Here is a 19,963-nt window from a genome sequence, read left to right as displayed (position 1 = left end):
CAGTTTCGTTATGAAGTAATTGACGTTTTAAGAAACTGAGCCTACAGGAAGACTGAGTGTATAGAATTAGGTCTGACTCCAAAGCCACATTGCCGCCAGCACGGTTTTGCCTAGGAAAGGAAGGTAGCTTTCTTCGAGACACCCCAGACCTAAAAATCAAGTCCCCTGGGAGCTTTCACTGCCTAAGCCGACCACGTGGTAGGGAGTCCAGACGGAAAAACTGCCCCCACCCTCGGCGGCTGGGGATGGGGAAAAGGAGCGACATCTAACTCCAACCCCGACCTCCTCTCCAGCTCTGTCACATACTATGCCTCCCTTTCCCAGCCTTCTGCACACAGGTGCAAGTCCTTCGCAGCCCCATCTGAAGTAAACCATCTCTTCAGTTGCTTCCCAGGCAGCACGACAGGCCAGTGGACCCGAACGCAAGCCCTGCCCCCAAGCGCAAGCCCTGCCCCCAAGCGCAAGCCCTGCCCCCAAGCGCAAGCCCTGCCCCCAAGCACAAAAACCTAGATGGTCCTCTAGCCCCGCCCACCTCGCCTAACCGCTCCCGCCACCGCGGACCCCGCCCTCCGCCCTAAGTCCCACCTCCTCGGGGGTCCCTTCAGCCAACTCAGCTCTACTTCCCCCGCCTCTCCGAGACCGCAGGGCTAGGCCCGCCCCCATCCTTAGGGCGCGAGCGCCGAACGCATAGAACGCAGCCAATGGGTGGTGCGGTGGCGGCACCGCGGGAGGTTCGATTGACCGGGCCTGGCGGGTCCCGGGAGTCCTGGCGGCTGTTAACGCGCGCTTTGGGTAGAGGAAGGTTTAGCGGCAGTGCTTGGGATTCAGCTGTGCGGCTCTTTCCAGCCTTGCCTGGGATTCCCCTCCCAAACCCGGGTTTTCTACGTGTCCTGCCTGGACCCCTGCTCGGCCTCCCTCAGGACCGCATCCGCACTCCGACCTGGGAAATCCCTTCTCCGGACTCGCCCTCCCCAGGCCTCAGATTTTCACCCTTCCCCCCCTCCCCCCACCCCGCTGCTACCCCCTGCTTTCATGTCCATCTGGGGCCGTTATTCCGACTCCCCTCTGCCCAGTCTGTCAGTCTCTTCCCCTGCCTCTTCCCCCCATCCTAGACCTCTACCCATTTCTGATTGGGTACTTCCTTTTTGCCTTTCTCTCCCGCCTCGGCTACCTGGAGACCGACACTCTTCATACTTCGGGCCTAAAGCTCAGCCCCTGGCTGTATTCCCTCCATTCCTGCTCCTTTAATTAGCCCATGCTCTCAAAAGAGTAGCAGCCCGCTCTTTAGTAGGCTGGTTCTACATTCTCAGCTGCTGTGTGTGTGCCTTTGACCTTTGCCTAATGGGTACTTGACATTTTATGTTACTGGGTCCAGGATGGTAAGTATGGGCCTATGGGAGACTGTGGCTAGCACTATGGCTGGGTCTAATGGACTGTTTCCGTCCTCTTCTTACAGAGGAGGAGCTTAGCTCCCAGCCAGCTGGCCAAGAGAAAACCGGAAGACGGACCCTCTGATGATGAAGACTGGCAGCCTGGAGCAGTGGTGAGTACTCTGCCCTCAAGGGGATAGGGGAACGTGGGGTTGCAGGGCTGTTTAGGCAGAGAGGAATCCTAGACTTGGTTTCTGGGGTTACATGAAATGTACCCTGTCACCTCCAGAAACCTTTCAGTGCTTACTGTTCTTTTAGTGCTTACTATGTGTCAGGCTTCGAACTGGATAAAAATCTTTGTCCTCAAGGTGCTCACTAAAAGCTAGTATGCCTCAGTTTTCCTGATAGGAAAATTTGCTATGTTCCAAAGCAAAGAGCTGATTGGGTTGGACCCTTTGGTTCCCTTGGGAAAAAAGGGGGGAGGAGGCCCCAGCAGCAACTGGCAGCTCTTTTTCTCTTTGTCACCTGCCCAGTGTCACAGAACAGTAGGGTGCACTGGGCCTATGGTAGAATCTGAGCTTCCTTGGGCCTTGATTGGAGGGGTGGTGCCGCCCCTCCTGTCCCTGCAGATAATCAAGGGCACCACGTTTGACTTTGGACTGGGCCCTGCCTTGGAGGCTTTTTGGGGCTAGCTGTGGGCAGGACCTATGTAACCTAAATCAGTAGGATGATGATGTAGCATGCACTTCAGAGAAAGCAATTCAAGAAGCAGTGGTTTGAAGAAGGGATTAGCTAAGAAATATCTAGAAGGCAATTTGGGGCGATTGCAACATGTGAGTAAAAGTCCATAGAGAGAGTGGAAGGGGTCTGGTGTTTGTTTCAGGTGTGCCTTGTAGCTTCAGATACCTTGGCAAGCTGCTACAAGTGAATTCTTGCCTGATGGCTCAGTGGGGCTCGTTCTGTAGCTGCATTGCTGGTGTGCAGGCTGCCTTGGCTGCCCCTTGCCACTTACATGGGTCTCAGACTGAACTTGGGGCAGCACTTGGTGTTGTCTGCTCCTGGTTGCTCCAGAAAATGCTTTCAGTGCTGGTGTTCTCACAGACATGGTGGGGACTGTTGAGAGCGGCCTGGGAGTTGGGAGCAGCTCTACTCTTGCCCTGGAGAAGGCAATGGCACCCCACTCCAGTACTTTTGCCTGGAAAATCCATGGACAGAGGAGCCTGGTAGGCTGCAGTCCATGGGGTTGCTAAGAGTCGGACACAACTGAGTGACTTTACTTTCACTTCTTACTTTCATGCGTTGGAGAAGGAAATGGCAACCCACTCCAGTGTTCTTGCCTGGGGAATCCCAGGGATGGGGAAGCCTGGTGGGCTGCCGTCTATGGGGTCGCATGGAGTCGGACACGACTGAAGCGACTAAGCAGCAGCAGCAGTAGCTACTCTTGCCCTCCATTGGTAAACCCTGGGAGGAAAGCAAAGAGTCACTCAGTCATTCCTTGGGGCTTTTGGAGTGAAGATTTGTGGGCAGCTTGACTATGCTACTGATGGACTCGCCCGTCACAGGCCTACTTCATTCACTTCTTCCATTGCCCCTCGGGGCTTCCCTGATAGCTCAGTTGGAAAGAATCCGCCTGCAGTGCTGGTTCTATTCTTGGGTCAGGGAGATCCCCTGGGGAAGGGAATGGCTACCCACTCCAGTATTGTGCCCTGGAGAATTCCATGGATTGTATAGTCCACGGGCAGGCAGGGCTGGACAGGTCTGAGCGACTTTTACTTTTCACTGCCCCTCAAATTAGGCAAGTTCTTTAACTTCACTAAGCTCCAGTGTTCTCACCTGTTACATCAGGATGTAAACATGTATTCTAGGATTACTGTGAAGATGATACATGATAACACATGTGAAGAGTTTAGCATGGTGCTTTACGCTTAATGAGATTTTAAATATTAGTTGTCATTGTGGCTAACTCTGTATCATCCAGACTTCACCTTCCCCAATTCTCTCTCCTAGACTCCTAAGAAACCTAAGAAATCCAGCCATGAGACCCAGAGCCAGGAGTGTTTCCTGTCTCCTTTTCGGAAACCTTTGACTCAACTAATGAATCGACCACCCTGTCTGGACAGCAGTCAACATGTAAGCCCGAGCTATAACCTGTTGATGTCTGTGTGTGCCCTCTTTTGTTTAGGGAGGCTCCCTGAGTCCTCGCACAGTAGCCATCAGATGCTTTAGTGGGAGATTTGGGCCTGGCCACAGCTCCCGGGGCCTGGAAAGGGCCTGACCTCTTTTTTTTTTTAAGAGATTTCCTTAGTGTACCTGACTTGGAATTCCCCTTGTTATAGCTACCTGGGCACCAACTCTCAGGTGGCTGAGACTGCTGACGACAACAAGGTGCAGAGAGTGAAGACCTTCCCATTTAGGCAGGGTGTTGGAACCCGTCGGAGAACTGTCTCTGATTCTGCATAATGGCTTCTAAGAAGTACCAGAGCCCTATAGCTTTCACTGTATCCTTTAGTAAAATCAAAAGTAATCATCACCATGGCAGGTTATGTGCATTATCTCATGTAACTCATTTTTTTAAGATAAGGAAGATGAATCCTAGAGGGGTTAAATAATTTGCTTAAAGTTACAAAATTGTCAGATCTGCCTGGCTCCATCCAAAGCTTTTTCCTCTAAACCTTCTGAAGGACACCAAGACACAGCTCCAAAAACCTTTGGAATTTAAATGATAAGAGGGATCAAGATGTCTTCTGTTATTCCTAATGAACCCCTTTCAGCCACACCTGAGTTTGTTAATGAGATGACTTTGGAAAGCACTTAACTTTGGGACTGATTGCCAGGGGAACCAACCCACTAATGGCCAATGTTTAATCAGTCCTACCTGTGTCAAAAGCCTCCTTAGAAACACAAAAGGTTTGGGAGGGTTTGGAGAACCCAGTTAGTGAGCAGGAAGGAAGTCAGGAAGAGGCACACTCGAAGCTCTGGGCCAGAAGCTCCAGTGTTCACCGCTCTTCCAGACCTCCTCCCTCTGTGTGTCTGTTCATCTGGCTATTCATTCATATCTTTTAATATCCTTTGTGATAAACCAGTAATCTAGTAAGTAAACTTTATCTGAGTTCTCTGAACCAGCTAGTGAATTAATCTAAGGAAGGGGTTGTGGTAACATTTGATTTGTAGCTTGGGGTCAGAGCCTTTCAAGACTCTGCCTGCAATGCAGGAAACTCGGGTTTGATCCCAGGGTTGGGAATATCCCCTGGAGAAGGAAATGGCAATCCCCCACAGTATTGCCTGGAAAATCCCATGGACAGAGGAGCCTGGCAGGCTACAGTCCATGGGGTCGCAAAGAGCTGATTGAGCGACTTTCACTTTGTGGTTAGAAGCACCTAGACTTGAGATTTGCTTCTGATGCTTTCTCCTGGAAGAGAGTGTTGGAATTAAGGTGTAGGGAACCCAAGTGGAACTGAAGATTTGCTTGATGTGTGGAAAACCCACATGTCAAGTGTCAGAAATAGTGTAGTATTGACAATAGAGGAGACACAAGATTGTTTTTTTCATTAATTTTTATTGGAGTATAGTTGCTTTACAATGTTGTGTTAATTTCTGCTGTGCAGCAAAGTGTATCAGCCATACGTGTGTGTGTGTGTGTATATATGTATATATATCTCCCCTCTTTTTGGATTTCCTTCCCATTTAGGTCACCACAGAGCACTGAATAGAGTTCCTTGAGCTATACAGTAGATTCTCATTAGTTATTTATTTTATACATAGTATCAAGAGTGTATATATGTCAATCCCAATTCATCCCACCCTCTCCCTTCCCCTTTGGTGTCCATGCATTTGTTCTCTACTTCTGTGTCTCTATTTCTGTTTTGCAGATAAGATCATCTATACCATTTTTCTAGATTCCACATATATACGTTAATGCATGATACTTGTTTTTCTCTTTCTGGCTTACTACACTCATTTATAACAATCTCCAGGTCCATCCATGTGTCTACAAATGACCCAATTTCATTCCTTCTTATGGCTAATTCCATTGTGGACACACACACACACACACACACATATATACTATCTATTCTTTATCCATTCCTCTGTTGGTGAACATTTAGGTTACTTCCATGTTCTGGCTATTGTAAGTAGTGCTGCAGTGAACATTGGGATACATCAGTCTTTTGTTTTTTATAAAATAAGCAACAAGGACATGCAACACAAGGAAGTATAGTCATTATTTTGTAATAACTTTATTTTTTTGCTTTAGAGAGTTGATATTTCATTTTTTAAATTTTTATTGGAGTATAGTTGATTTACAGTGTTGTGTTAGTTTCAGGTGTAAGCTTCCCAGGTGGCTCAGTGGTAAGCAGTCTGCCTACCAATGCAGGAGATGCGAGTTTGATCTCTGGGTCGGGAAGATCCCTTGGAGAAGGAAATGGCAACCCACTCTAGTATTCTTGGCTGGGAAATCCCATGGACAGAGGAGCCTGGCAGGCTATGGTCCATGGGTTCACAAAGAGTCAGACACTGACCACTATATGTGTCTTTTTAAATTATGGTTTTCTCTGAGTATATGTCCAGTAGTGAGATTGCTGTTCATATGCTAGTTCTGAGTTTTTTTAAGGAACCTCCATACTGTTCTCCATAGTGTTTGTACCAGTTTATATTCCCAACAGTGCAAGAGGACTTCCTTGTCTTCACTCACTCGAGCATTTATTGTTTGTAGATTTTATTAATGATGGCCATTTTGATGGGTGTGAGTTGATACCTAATTGTAGTTTTGATTTGCATTCCTCTAATAATTAGTTTCAGTCGTGTCCAACTCTGTGCGACCCCATAGACGGCAGCCCACCAGGCTTCCCCGTCCCTGGGATTCTGCAGGCAAGAACACTGGAGTGGGTTGCCATTTCCTTCTCCAGTGCATGAAAGTGAAAAGTGAAAGTGAAGTCTCTCAGTCGTGTCCGACTCGAGCAACCCCATGGACTGCAGCCTGCCAGGCTCCTCCGTCCATGGGATTTTCCAGGCAAAAGTACTGGAGTGGGGTGCCATTGCCTTCTCCCAATAGTTAGTTATGTTGAGCATCTTCATGTGTTTGTTTGGCCATCTGTATGGTTTCTTTGGAGAAATGTCTGTTTACGTCTTCTGTCCATTTTTTGATTTGATATTGAGCTGCATGAGCTGTTTGTCTATTTTGGAGATTAATCCTTTTTCAGTTTGTTCATTTGCAAATATTTCCTCCTATTCTGAGGGTTGTCTTTTTGTCTTGTTTATGGTTTCCTTTACTGTGCAAAAGGTTTTACGTTTAATTAGGTCTCATTTGTTTATTTTTATTTTCATTAGGAGGCGCATCAAAAAAGATCTGAGTGTTTTGCCTGTTTTCCTCTAAGAGTTTTATTGTGTATAGCCTTACATTCAGGTGTTTAACCCATTTTGAGTTTATTTTTGTGTATGGTGTTAGGAAATGTTCTAATTTCATTCTTCTACATGTAGCTGTCCAGTTTTCACAGCACTATTTACTGAAGTCTTTTCTCCATTTTATTTTCTTGCTTCTTTTGTCATAGATAAGATGACCATAGGTGTGTGGGTTTATCTCTGGATTGTCTGTCCTTTTCCATTGGTCTATATTTTTGTTTTTGAGCCAGTGTCTTGATTACTGTAGCTTTGTAGTATAGTCTGAAGTCAGGGAGCCTGATTCTTCTAGCTTCATTTTTGTTTCTCCAGATTGCTTTGGTTATTCAAGGTCTTTTCTGTTTCCATATAAATCGTAAAATTTTCTTTTCTGGTTCTATGGAAAATGCCATTGGTAATTTGATAGGAATTGCTTTGAATCTATAGATTGCTTTGGGTAGTATATTCATTTACATTTACACAATATTGATTCTTCCAATCCAAGACCATGGGATATCTCCATCTGTTTGTATCTTTGATTTCTTTCATCAGTATCTTATACTTTTCTGCATACAGGCCTTTTGCCTCTGTCAGTCAGTTCAGTTGCTCAGTCATGTCCAACTCTTTGTGACCCCATGGACTGCAGCACTCCAGGCCTCCCTGTCCATCACCAACTCCCAGAGTTTACTCAGACTCATGTTCATCGAGTCGGTGATGCCATCCAACCATCTCAGCCTCTGTTGTCTCCTCCTGCCTTCAATCTTTCCCAGCATTAAGGTCTTTTCTAATAAGTTGCTTCTTTTTATCAGGTGGCCAAAGTATTGGAGCTTCAGCTTTAGCATCAGTCCTTCCAATGAGTATTCTGGACTGATTTCCTTTAGAATTGATTGGTTTGATCTCCTTGCAGTCCAAGGGACTCTCAAGAGTCTTCTCCAGCACCACAGTTCAGAAGCATCAATTATTCAGCACTCAGCTTTCTTTATAGTCCCAACTCTCACATCCATACATGACTACTGGAAAAACCATAGCTTTGACTAGATGGGCCTTTGTTGGCAAAGTAATGCCTCTGCTTTTTAATATGCTGCCTAGGTTTGTCATAGCTTTTCTTGTAAGGAGCACGCATCTTTTAATTCATGGCTGCAGTCACTATCTGCAGTGATTTTGGAGCCCAAGAAAATAAAGTCTGTCACTGTTTCCATTGTTTCCCCATCTATTTTTCATGAAGTGATGGGAGCTGCCATGATCTTAGTTTTCTGAATGTTGAGCTTTAAGCCAACTTTTTCACTCTCCCCTTTCACTTTCATCAAGAGGCTTTTTATTTCCTCTTCACTTTGTGCCATAAGGGTGGTGTCATCTGCGTATCTGAGGTTATTGCTGTTTCTCCTGGCAATCTTGATTCCAGCTTGTGCTTCATCCAGTCGGGAATTTTGCATGATGTACTTTGCATATAAGTTAAATAAGCAGGGCCTTAGGGCCTTTGCCTCTGTAGGTAGGATATTTTTTTTTTTTTTGCCTGTGCTGGATCTTTGTTGCTGCCCACAGGCTTTCTCTAGTTGTGGTAAGCAGGTGCTGCTCTGTAGTTGCTATGAGTGGGCTTCTCATTGCAGTGGCTTCTCTTGTGGAGCATGGGCTCTAGGGCGCAAGGGCTTCAGTAGTTGTGGCACAGGCTACAAGTACTGATTCTTCAGCATGTGGAATCTTCCCAGATCAGGGATCAAATCCATGTCCCCTGCATTGGCAGGTGGATTCTTAACCACTGGACCACCAAGGCTGTCCTGTAGCAAGGTTTATTCCTAGGTGTTTTATTGTTTTGTTGCAATGGTAGAGACACAGGATTGTGTTTTTCCTTTATAGGGACATTTTGAAGGAAAAATAGGAATATGATGATAGGAATGTGTAATGGAGGTTACACATGCACAGTTATTTATGCATTCAGAAAACATTTTATATACTATTTGATGAATACAGAAACATATGTATAATGTATATAAGATATAAACCAAAATAACTCCTGTGAACCCACCACCCAGGGCTAGAATATCATCAGTCATAATTCTTTTCCCATTCCCAGAGGTACCACCATCCTAACTATGTTCATCGTCCCTTGCTTTTTGTGATAGTTTTACCATATGTATGTAATTCACTAAAGTAATATTGTTTAATTGTTTCTTGAGCTTAAAAAGGTAGTATTAGTCCTCTGGAACTGTTTTAATTCAGGATTTATCTTAGGAGATAAGTGTTACGGTGGTGAGAGTTTGCAAACAGGAGGCCTAACAGTCTGGAGGCTGGTGGAGACTGGAATCTGAGGGACATGCTGATTAGGTCGGGTCCTGAAGATTGTGAGGAGTTTGCCAGGTGAAGAGAGCAGGAAATGTCCAGGTAAAGGGAACAGCCTGTGTGAAAGCTGTGGAGGAAGGATCCCCAAAGGGAAAAAAGGCTTTAGGACTACAGGAGTCAGTGCAGCCCTGGGGACAGACTTTAGCCTTAGACACAATGAGTTTAAGTCCTGTAGGTTGTCTAGGTTTGCACATGTGGATGTGGTACCTAGGAGAGTGTTATGGACTGGAAATAGATTTGAGGTGATTGGCATAGAGTTTGACACCTCCAAAAAGTGTATTGGTGTGTCCATGTGAATGTATAGTCAGAAGAACGTAAGGTCAAACCCTGAGAAACACTGACTTTTAAAGGGATTGGGCAGAAGAAGAGGAGCCTGTTAGGCGACTGAGTATAAAGTCCCAGAAAGATAAAATAGTGGGAGAATGGTGTCATGGAAGTCAAAAGCAGAGACTATTTGAGAGGGAAGAGTGACCAGCTTTGTATAGTAAGATAGGGTAGAAAAATATCTCTTGGAGTTAAGGTCTTGTAGGCCATTGGTGACCTTGGGCAGAATCATTTCAGAAGATAGGAGTGGGAGATAAGGGGGAAACAGACTACTTTTTCTAGAAGTTTGAAGGGGAGGAGATATGAAGTCAAAGGACATTTTGTTTTTAAGATAGGAGAGAGTTAAGCATGTCTTAAATCCTGGTGAGAAAGAGCTGGTAGAGGGAGAAGCTTGAGATAGAGGAAGATCAGGCAGGCCTGATACTGTCTGTGGAAGAGGGAAGCTTTGACCTTGGTAGGGAGGAGGAATGTTCTTCTCCCTCTTCTATCATTAGGAGCAAAGGGTGGTGTGGATTTTCAATAACTAAATGAACTGAGTGAGAGCATGCTTTCTCCCCTGCCTCTGTCAGAGTCCAGTGACTATTCCCAGACCAGATTCTTGGAAGCTGCATTGCAAGTCTTGCAGGCTGTGCCCTCAGATGGTTTTAGCCAGGGGTCCTCACCTCCTTCCGCAGTATTTCCACAAGCCTGCACTTCTGCCTGCAGCACTTGTGGCTCCTGGGTTTTACTGAAAGTCTTTAAATTTGGAGCATAAATTCTTGGCTACTTAAGAGCTTTAATACTAGCCTCTTACATTGATAATCTTGAAAATAATATCTCAGTTTTGGAATTAAAAGCAAAATTGATGCCAAGTTAGGGAAGAAATTGAGTCCATCTTTGTCCTTTTCCTCTTCTTTGACTTAATGGTAGCTTTTTGTTAGCATCTTTCATGTATAAGTTTCTCATTATCCTTTCTTTGATAATTAAAAATAATCAAAAAATTTTATTCAGCTGCAAAGAAATATGCAAATAAAGAATTGGAGCCTTTCTCCGACCCTGGCCTTGTGTTATTTAAGCATGGTGATGAAGTTCAGTTCTCCACATTTCTTTTCTATCTTGCCATACATTGCCATATATATTCATTACATTCTTCTTCTTTAAAGTACATTGAGTTTCTAGAATTTAATTTATAATCTATACATGTGGATCAGAATAAAAATATAAAAATTTCAGGGCAATTGCCCACCCCCCCCCCCCCCCCCCCCATTAAACTGTGTTTTTGCTAGAAGGGAGTATTTTTCATTACTTTCCTACTAATGTATTCCATTAAGACTGCCTTCAACGTTTCTGCTCTTGTTTTCTCCTTGCTCTCTTGGCTAACTCTTATTTTGTTGAGGTTCACAGGCTATTGTAATTCCCTAGAGGGCTCAGGTGTATATACATGAGAACTTAGATGGGAGTTGTCAGTTAGCTCAGGAGCTGACACTGTGGACTTCTTCTGCCCCAGCCCAGTAGCCCAGTGCTGATTCCAGGCTAAAGTGATGGCACAGAGACTTCCTGTCATCCTTGTCCCTGGCTTTTTTGGTGATTGGCTTGCCCTCGCTCTCATGTCCTCTTGGCTCATGTTTTCCCCTCTCTTGTACTGTTTCATGCAGGAAGCTGTTGACTCTGGGCTGATCCACATGCTATACTCAAACAGGTCGGGTTAGGGAGCCGTATTGCCCATCTGTTACAAATAAAGGCCCTGGAATCAGGAACGTCCTACAGATGTCATGGTTGTGTGACTTGAAACCACTCAGCCTCAATTTGCTCATCTGTAAAATAGGGGTGCCAATATACAGACCTCAAAGAGCTATTAATGAGGATTGGTAACGTGAATGCAAGGACTTAGCACTGCATCTGACATACATTATTAGTTATCATTATTGCTGTCATTTTTGTTGTTATCAACATTATTTTACTGATACTACTGTTCCTTTTTCTCCTGTGACCACTACTCTTAGAAGGGCTGTTTAGTTCCCAAGGAGGCTGATGTAAAAATTGATATGGGAATTAGATGCAGTAAGCAGGATTGATCAGAGATTACAAAAGAAGTGTGAGCTATGGTTGGAAAGATGGAGCCCTATAGGACAGTGGTTGAATCTAGACTTGAGAGTTATGTTAGTACTGGGATCAGGTCAGTTTGTGGTGCTTTCTTAAGGCACTGCAGCCTAGGGAATAGTTAGGTATGCTTGCTTGGCATGATCTTTCATGAGCTAAAGGTTCTGAGTCTTGTGGTTGACCAAGGCCAGCTACTTGCTTTGGCACTGTCCTGTCCCTGGAGATTTGTGGAACCTCATGCAAAGCCTCAAAAATGAAAGCCATTGTACAAAACCTAATAATTTAATATGGAGCACATCTTCTGTTTTAGATGCATCTGAATGAGATGTAGTCAAACTACAGTGCTCTAAATATATTGTGATACTTACGTGGGCATTTTTGACTGTGTTTATAAAAACATCCCATAACATCTCTAAGCAAGCCTGAATCCTTGTTTCTTCTCTTTTTAGGAAGCATTTATTCGAAGCATTTTGTCAAAGCCTTTCAAAATTCCCATTCCAAATTATCAAGGTAAAAGTGGAGACTCTTCTGTTTCTTAAATTAGTCATGTGTGAATATGCCCAAATAGATCAAAACACCTGCTTTTGTAAGTACAAGCTTACCTTGAAATTAAAGATGCCAATCCAGTGATGACTATGTGTGGGGTGACCCTCCCGGGGCCTGCATGAGGTCTGTGTTTGATAAGTTCATCAAGGGTTACTAAGACTAAGTGCCCCTCATCTTGGTGGGGATGTGCCAGTGTGCAGGAAGTTTCTGGTGGGCCAGGGCGGCTGATGGACCCAGGCTCTGTTCAGTCCAAGTGAGTCCAGTAGCATTTCCTTTATAAGGTTGACTCTGTCGGAGGTCTAGGTTCTGCAGGTTTCCCCCTCTGTACAAAGGACAGAGTGTTGTGCTAACTCGGGCTGTGGGGAGGAGGCAAACTCTTGAGCTTTCAGTCTTGAAAGGCCCCGTTAGGGTTTCAGACCTTTCCAGGATTGTTTTGATTTAAGATGAAAGAGACCTGGCCCCGCCAGAAGTTTGTAGTTGAGTGGGAGAAGTAATATCTGAGGCAGACTGGTTAATGGTTAGGCAGAGGTGCCCAAATTGCATCTGGAGAGGTACTGGGGAGAGGGGTCATGTGGAAGCTTCGGAAAGTTATGTGAAGGATAGGCATTTAACCTGGGCAGGCTGGAGCTCCTCAGCTTAGAGGCTTAAGTGACAAATTGTTGGTTTCTAGGTCCTCTGGGCTCTCGGGCATTGGGCCTCAAACGGGCTGGGGTCCGCCGAGCCCTCCATGACCCCCTGGAAGAAGGTGCCTTGGTTCTGTATGAGCCTCCCCCACTGAGCGCCCATGACCAGCTAAAGTTTGACAAGTATGTGCATTGGTGTTTCTTGAGCATTGGTGTTTCTGTGTCCTCTGTAAGTGCACAGAGCCTGGAGGACAGAGAGCATTTTGGTGTGGTTTCACCCTGGGACCTGTATGTGTTTTCAGAGTGCTGTCATGACGATGGTACCATCCAGAGAGTGAGTAGATGGGGAGGAGAGTGCCTGGGGAAGAGTGTGTAGATATGTCCAGTTGGTGGGTTTCCTCATCCTTTCCCACTAGGCTCACTCAGGGGAGCAGGGGATGTTGAGGTGATGACATAGGAAACCCATCCCCATCTCCTCGCTTTTTCACCCTGGAGAGGAATTTGCTATGGTTTGATTGCATGGGCCAGAGAGGTCCTCTCTTAGGCAACTGCCTCTGGAACAACAGGACATAGCTTTCTGAGGGTGTGGCCTTGCCGTGTCTGAGCTCTGTTTTCTGTGTTGTGTTTTCTCAGGGAAAAACTTCCTGTCCATGTGGTTGTTGATCCTATTCTGAGTAAGGTCTTGAGGCCTCATCAGAGAGAGGTAAATGGGGGTGGGGGTGAGGTTTGGGCTGGGGCAGTGGCTGGGCCTGAGAGACTGTCATCCCCGGGGCAGCAGCAGTGGGGTGCCAAAGGGGGCTGAGTGCTGTTACTATTCCACAGGGAGTAAAGTTCCTGTGGGAGTGTGTCACCAGTCGGCGCATCCCTGGGAGCCATGGCTGCATCATGGCTGATGAGATGGGCCTGGGCAAGACGCTGCAGTGCATCACACTGATGTGGACGCTTCTGCGCCAGAGTCCAGACTGCAAGCCAGAAATCGACAAGGCAGTGGTGGTGTCACCCTCCAGCCTAGTGAGGAACTGGTACAATGAAGTTGGGAAATGGCTTGGAGGGAGGATCCAACCTCTGGCCATCGATGGAGGCTCTAAGGACGAGATAGACCAAAAGCTGGGTAGGAGCCTTAACAAACATGACTGCACTCCTCCATACAACCTGCTCCTTTCTTAAGTGTATCCTCACTGATAACCAGGGCAGGGAGTGGGTAGAAGATAAGAGAATTACCATGAAAAAGAGTTGAGTTGTTTCCAGGCTAAATTACAGAATCATCAAACTGGTTTTTTCTTTAGCATATTCTCAGACTTGCTCTCCTGACACCTTTTCTGTCGTAGAAGGATTTATGAACCAGCGTGGTGCCAGAGTGCCTTCTCCCATCCTCATCATTTCCTATGAGACTTTCCGCCTTCACGTTGGAGTCCTCCAGAAAGGGAGTGTTGGACTGGTCATATGTGATGAGGTACTTGACGTACTGCTGTTTGGGTGGTGGGAGAAAAGTCTGTCAGCGTCTTGTCACTGAAAAGTGCCGTCCAAGGGCTGTGCTAGTCACTGGGAGATGCTGAGGACAGAACATACGCCTCAGAGTCAGCAGATGAGAGGGAGAGCCCAGGGTACCAATCTGCCAAAAGAGGGGTTGAGTAGTGCTTGGGATGCCAAGGAGAGTGCGGTGCTGGGGCTGACCGGTTTTGTTCTACACAGTTTTGTTCTCTACACAGTTTTCCTAGACCGAAGGACTTTGAAGGCTGGGAGAGATGTGGATGGGTGGAGAGACACGGCACAGGGTTTAGGGGAACAGGTTCTAGGGTCAGAGAGATCTTTATTCAAATCCTGGCTCTCTGCTGCATACCAGTAATATGACCTTGGACAAATTACTTAACTACCCAAGCCTCTCTGTGTCAGTAAAATGGGATGATAATATCTGCCTCATGGGACTATTGTGAGGATTAAATGAAGGAAGGCTTTTATCACAGTGCCTGGTATGTCATAAGACCTTGGTAAATGTCAGCTCTGATTTTTGTGTAGGCTGAGAGGGTTCCCGTGAACAGGTGCACAGCGATAGGAAAGTCCGGTGCGGATAGTCCATACACATTGTGAGCCTGTGTTGACTCTCTGGGACTGAGGGAAATATAGCAGTTGTTGCTTTCTGGCCTTTTCCAGCACTGTGCATGAAGGGTGGTAGGGATGTTACTACTTAGAAAGGAGTGAGGGTGACTGGGAGCTTCCCGGTATAAAGAATTTTCCAGGTCTTCAGGGGCCTTGGCTGCCCTGAGCCTGCTGACCTTGTTTACATCTTGGGGAAAGTCAGGGCATTCCCTGGGGCTTTAGTGGAGGGGTGGCTGGAAGACTTGGCCCCATCTTTCAACTGATGGCAGGCTTGACTGCTTTAGGGACTGTAGATTACCCTAGTATCTGAGGGTCTTTTCCAGGGGATGAAGAAAAGCTTACTTAGGGTAACCATGCTTGCTAGCCCTGAGCTGTTTCCCAGTTGAACTTTTGTCCATATGAAGAGTCATTATCTGGCATGCCTGCCAACCTCTGATACCCTGATGGGCCATTCCTTGGTAGGAGTAAGGGATTTAGCAGATTGAGGTGGGGTGTGCACGTGACCACCGCACAGCGCCCTGGCATTTGCTTCATCATGGAAAGGGACTGTGCCAGGAGCCTGGTCTAGAGGCCAGGATGTCGGGGAGGGGATGGGAAGGCAGGCTGATGGCATCTGAGCTCTTGAGGACTGAGGGCATCTAGATTTTCTTTTGCTCAATAGTGTTTCATTTTTTTCCTCATTCTCTCCTGTTTTCTGAGCTGACTGGCACCAGGTTCCAAGCTGCCTCTTTGTACACTGCAGCGTCCTGGCCTTCCCTTATACTCATCTACCTTTTTTAAAAAAATTTATTTATTTGGCTGTGCTGGGTCTTAGTTGCAGCACATGGGATCTTCATTGTGGCTCTTAGTTAGGGGATGCGAAATCTAGTTCTTTGACCAGGGATTCAACCTGGGCCTTCTGCATTGGGAGTGCAGAGTCTTAACCACTAGACCACCTGGGAAGCCCCTCATCTACCTTTTATTTATCAGAGTAAGAGAGTGAAAGTCGGGTCCTACTCTTTGTGACCCTATGGACTGTAGCCCACTAGGCTCCTCTGTCCATGAAATTCTCCAAGCAAGAATACTGTAGTGTATTGCTAGTCCCTGTTGTGTTGGTTGTCAGAGACCTGAGGAAGCCAGAGTCCTGAAGAGGTGGTCAGCCTACTCTAGGAAGAGTTTGTCCTGTTCAGATCCTGGAAAGTCTTTTCCCCAGGCTTTCATGTTCCCAGCTTCCTCCTGGCTGATGCTTTTCTCTGGAACACACAGAAATAATAAAAGATAATAGCATGATAACTGTGTACAATATCTTGATCCACATAGTAATCTGAGTTAGGCAGAGCAAGTGAGAACACTTGGGATCAGTGTTGGCTTTGCTGCTTATAAGCGTGTCTATGGATGAGACTGCTCTCAGACTATAGAGTAGATGGTACATTGTCTACCTGAAAGGGACATGATCCAGATCAAGAAAGAGGGTATATGGAGCCATTTTGTAAGGTGTTATAAATGGGAGGGACTGACATCTTCACCTCAGTTTTGGAGGTTAGGAAACTGAAGCTTAGGGGAGTGCTGGGACTGGAATACAGGTCTGAGATTTTAAGGCCCGGCTCTTCTCCACTCCTGCCTTGGATGTAACCAAAGCTTGGTGTAGGGTGAAGCTTGGCTTGGCTATGGAAGGACTATCTGTCCCTGTATGCTTCACACAGTTCCATGTACGTTTCTTTACAAGTTCTAGAACACAAAGCCAGTCAGATGCTGGGGAAATGTGTTAAATACAAGAATCTATTCATGGGGCTCATGAGAGAGAAGTGGTGGTATTTAATCTTGGTATCATTTTTTTGCTTTTAAAAGGATAAGCTGAGAATTCTGCCAGAATAGAAATTCAGCCAGAACTTTGACAACTTTTTATCTAGCCAAATATTTGATTTGCTGAGATGCCAGGGTTTGGGTTTGAAATTTGTGGCCAGTGGTGTCAGGAGCTGGGTCTGGAGTCAGAGTGGCTGCATAGGAGCTGGGGTTGGACTTCTCTTCCACAGAGACCCACAAAGGTAGTGTATCAGCTCAGTTCATTAAATTGAGTTAAGTACCTGTTAGACGGAGTCAGGCCCTGGGGAATCCATGATTGCCTGCCCTCAGGGGGCTTCCGTTTAGAGGGTTCCAGTTGGTGATGCGCATTTCCCCAGGGCCTTTTGGGTAATTTCTTCACAGGTTTAAAGTTTCTTTTCCCTCTTCAGCTCAGAAGTCTCAGCCTTTTGTTTCAGGACTGGTGCTTGAGCTTTCAGTCACTTTAAAACTTAATTTTGTTTAGGATGTCTTTAAGTTTTTTTTGAGATACAATTCACATAAAATGTTTTTGTTTTAGGTATACAACATTCAGTCATTTTGTTAAATAAAATTCTGTGTCTAATTCTTCAATAACAATGTTGGTTATTCATTTCATTCTTCAGCAAACATTCATTGAATAGAGAACTCTGTCTTGTGCATTAAGTTAAAAAGCAAATCTGACATGGTCTCTGCTTTAAAGTTTCTGCCTTGGTGAGATAAAGTGCTGGACGGGAGGGCTGGGGGTGGTGGCGGTGATATAGGGATTGAGAAGGGATGCAGAGAGAGGCTCTTTTTTTAGATCTGAACTGGATGGGTTCTGAGGAAAGAGGGGAGGAGGAACCTGGACTAAGTTCCCTTACCACTGACAGTCCAGACACAGCCAGGAGTCTAATACAGAAGGCATCTGACTCAGGAGGTTCTAGGATGGTTGGGCTAGTGGGGGAGGGAGAATTCCCTGAAAGCCTGGGTCTCTAACATGTCCAGATGATTCCTGAAGAGGATAGGCAGGCTGCTGTGACTTTGGAGATGGGGGCAGAGGAAGAAACAGGGAATCCTTGTTTTATGGATGTAGCGTTGATCTAGAAGCTGAAGGTCTGTCCTTGGGCCTGGCCCGTTTCTCCCCAAGAGAGTAGATAAACTCTCATTCTTGGTGCCCCTGCCCAGTTCCCAAGGCCTCAGGACCTGTTATGCTTTTGATTCCTCTTTTCCTGTCTACACAAGACTTTGCTACTGTTAGGGAGGCCACATTGTGCCCAGGCCTCAGTGAGAATTAATTTCCTTGCAGGGACACAGGCTCAAGAACTCTGAGAATCAGACTTATCAGGCCTTGGACAGCTTGAACACCAGCCGACGGGTGCTCATCTCCGGGACCCCCATCCAGAATGATCTCCTTGAGTATTTCAGCTTGGTACACTTTGTCAACTCGGGAATCCTGGGTAAGAATCTGGCCTTTTCTGCTGCGCTGGAGAGGAGCCTTGATGTAACCTTGCGAGTCTAACACTAGCTGAGGAGAGAGGAGACCACGGTTAAATGTGGGTTACTAGACTCTCTTTTAGGGAGACTTCTCTTGTCAAGGAGTACCAGAACCGTGGGGAGACCTTGGCTCTGCTGGGCATCTTAGCAAGGCCCACCCTGGCCCTTTTTCCCACTGTAGAGGTGGCAGGCGCTGTGCAGGGCATGGTCTCCGTGAGCTAGAGATGGAGCTACTACCCCCAGGCATTTTTTGCTCATCACATCCTAGCAGCCTCACAAGAGCTCTTGCCTCAGAGAAGACTGTCTTGGGCAGTTTTGTTTTTAACCATTATTTAGTGCACAACTTAGTGTCATTAAATACATTCACATTGTTGTGCAATCACCACCATCTACCTCCAGAACTTGCATCTTGCAACACTGGAACTCTTCCCATTAAGCAGCAACTCCTCACTGCCCCCCAGCCCCTAAAAATCATAGGTTGGGCAGTTCTTGTACATAGATATCTGTGGAAGGATTTGTTAGTGCCCATTTTTGAGCTTCATGTAAAAAGAATCATATAATATATTTTACTTTGCATCTGGATTGTTTTGTTCAATATAATGTTTGAGAGTAATTCATGTTGTTGTCTATGGCAGTTTGTTTTTCATTTTAGTATACTATTCCATTTTTTAAAATATACCAGAATTTATCAGTTCTGTTGATAGACAATTGAGTTTCCATTTTTTATTATTTTGAATAGTGATCCCATGAACATTCTTGTACCTTACCTGAGAATAGTATGCATTTCTCTGTCATAAAAATGGAATTGCTGGGTCATATGTTATGTATGAGTTTAGCCCTAGTAAATAATCCAGTTTTCCAGAGTGATTGTGCCAGCAGTATATGAGAATTTCAGTGTTTCTACATCAGGGGCCAGCAGTTTTTTTCTTAAAAGGCTAGATGGTAAGTATTGCAGGCTCATAGGCCATACTGTCTCTGTCACAGGTACTCAGCTCTGCTTCTGTACCGTGAAAGCATCCATAACATGTAAACTCATGAGCACGGATGCGTTCTAATAGAACTTTACAGAAACAGGTGACTGGTCCATGGCTGTAGTTTGCTGACCTCTGCTTTTTTCCACCAATATTTATCTTTAGAAGACATTAAATTTTTTTTTTTTTGTCATTCTGCTGGGTGCTTAGTGATATTTCTTTGCATTTATTTAATTTTGAGTAAAAGTGGAACCCCTTTTCATATATTCATTGGCCATTTGGAGATCCACTTTTGTGAGGTACCTGATCTTTTAAATTCCTGACTAAAACAAAATCCTATACTCATTAACAGTCACTCCCAACCCCACTTACCCCAACCCCTATCAACTACCAGTTTATTTTCTGTCTCTGTGTACTTGCCTGTTCTGGATATTTCCTGTAAATGGAATCATATAATATGAGACCTTTTGTGTTTGGCTTCTCATACTTAGCATAATGTTTTCAAGGTTCATCAGTATTGTATGTAGCATGTATCAGTACAGATCTTCCGCAGCTTATGATGGGGTTCTGTGCCACTAAACCCACTAAAAGTTGAAAATGTCTTAAGTCAAAAATGCATTTAAGGGATGTCCTTGGTGGTCCAGTGGTTAAGACTGCATTTCCACTGCAGGGGATGTAGGTTCAACCCCTGGTTGGGGAGCTAAGATCACGCATGCCACGCAGTGCAGCCAAAAAAATAAATAAAAAATAAAATGGTATGCAGCATAAAAAATCATATACCTTAAAAAAATGCATTTAATGCCAGCCATTAAAACTTAGCCTAGCCTACCTGAAATGTGCTCAGAACACTTAAGTTAGCCAACAATTAGGTGAAAGCAGTTCACACAGTCTATTTTATAATGAAGTATTGAGTATCTCATGTAATTCATTGAATACTCTACTGAAAGTGAAAACCAGAATGTATGGG

The 19,963-nt window shown here is 45.3% G+C and overlaps 2 protein-coding genes across 5 annotated transcripts in view; one reads left to right on the top strand and one right to left on the bottom strand.

The window, feature by feature from the left end:
- Positions 1–19,963, bottom strand: part of PIK3R3 (phosphoinositide-3-kinase regulatory subunit 3) — a 275,432-nt gene that overhangs the window by 220,697 nt on the left and 34,772 nt on the right. The gene's annotated exons all lie outside the window — the stretch shown is intronic.
- Positions 659–19,963, top strand: part of RAD54L (RAD54 like) — a 26,568-nt gene continuing 7,263 nt past the window's right edge. The window contains exons 1-9 of one of the 3 annotated variants that reach the window (XM_055585993.1): positions 659–1,379; positions 1,457–1,543; positions 3,378–3,500; positions 11,936–11,996; positions 12,703–12,838; positions 13,289–13,358; positions 13,478–13,766; positions 13,984–14,108; positions 17,838–17,988. In XM_055585993.1, the coding sequence (XP_055441968.1) occupies positions 1,377–1,379; positions 1,457–1,543; positions 3,378–3,500; positions 11,936–11,996; positions 12,703–12,838; positions 13,289–13,358; positions 13,478–13,766; positions 13,984–14,108; positions 17,838–17,988 (1,045 nt within the window). In that variant the 5' untranslated portion in view covers positions 659–1,376. Of the gene's footprint in view, positions 1,380–1,456; positions 1,544–3,377; positions 3,501–4,293; positions 4,461–11,935; positions 11,997–12,702; positions 12,839–13,288; positions 13,359–13,477; positions 13,767–13,983; positions 14,109–17,837; positions 17,989–19,963 lie in introns of those variants that run through there. The other 2 variants (XM_055585994.1, XM_055585995.1) reach the window with 2 other exon arrangements.

The sequence above is a fragment of the Bubalus kerabau genome, chromosome 6, assembly GCF_029407905.1.
Source record: "Bubalus kerabau isolate K-KA32 ecotype Philippines breed swamp buffalo chromosome 6, PCC_UOA_SB_1v2, whole genome shotgun sequence".
NCBI lineage: Eukaryota > Metazoa > Chordata > Mammalia > Artiodactyla > Bovidae > Bubalus > Bubalus kerabau.
The sequence above is the reverse complement of the archived record's forward strand: the minus strand, read 5'-3'. Positions and strand labels throughout refer to the sequence as shown.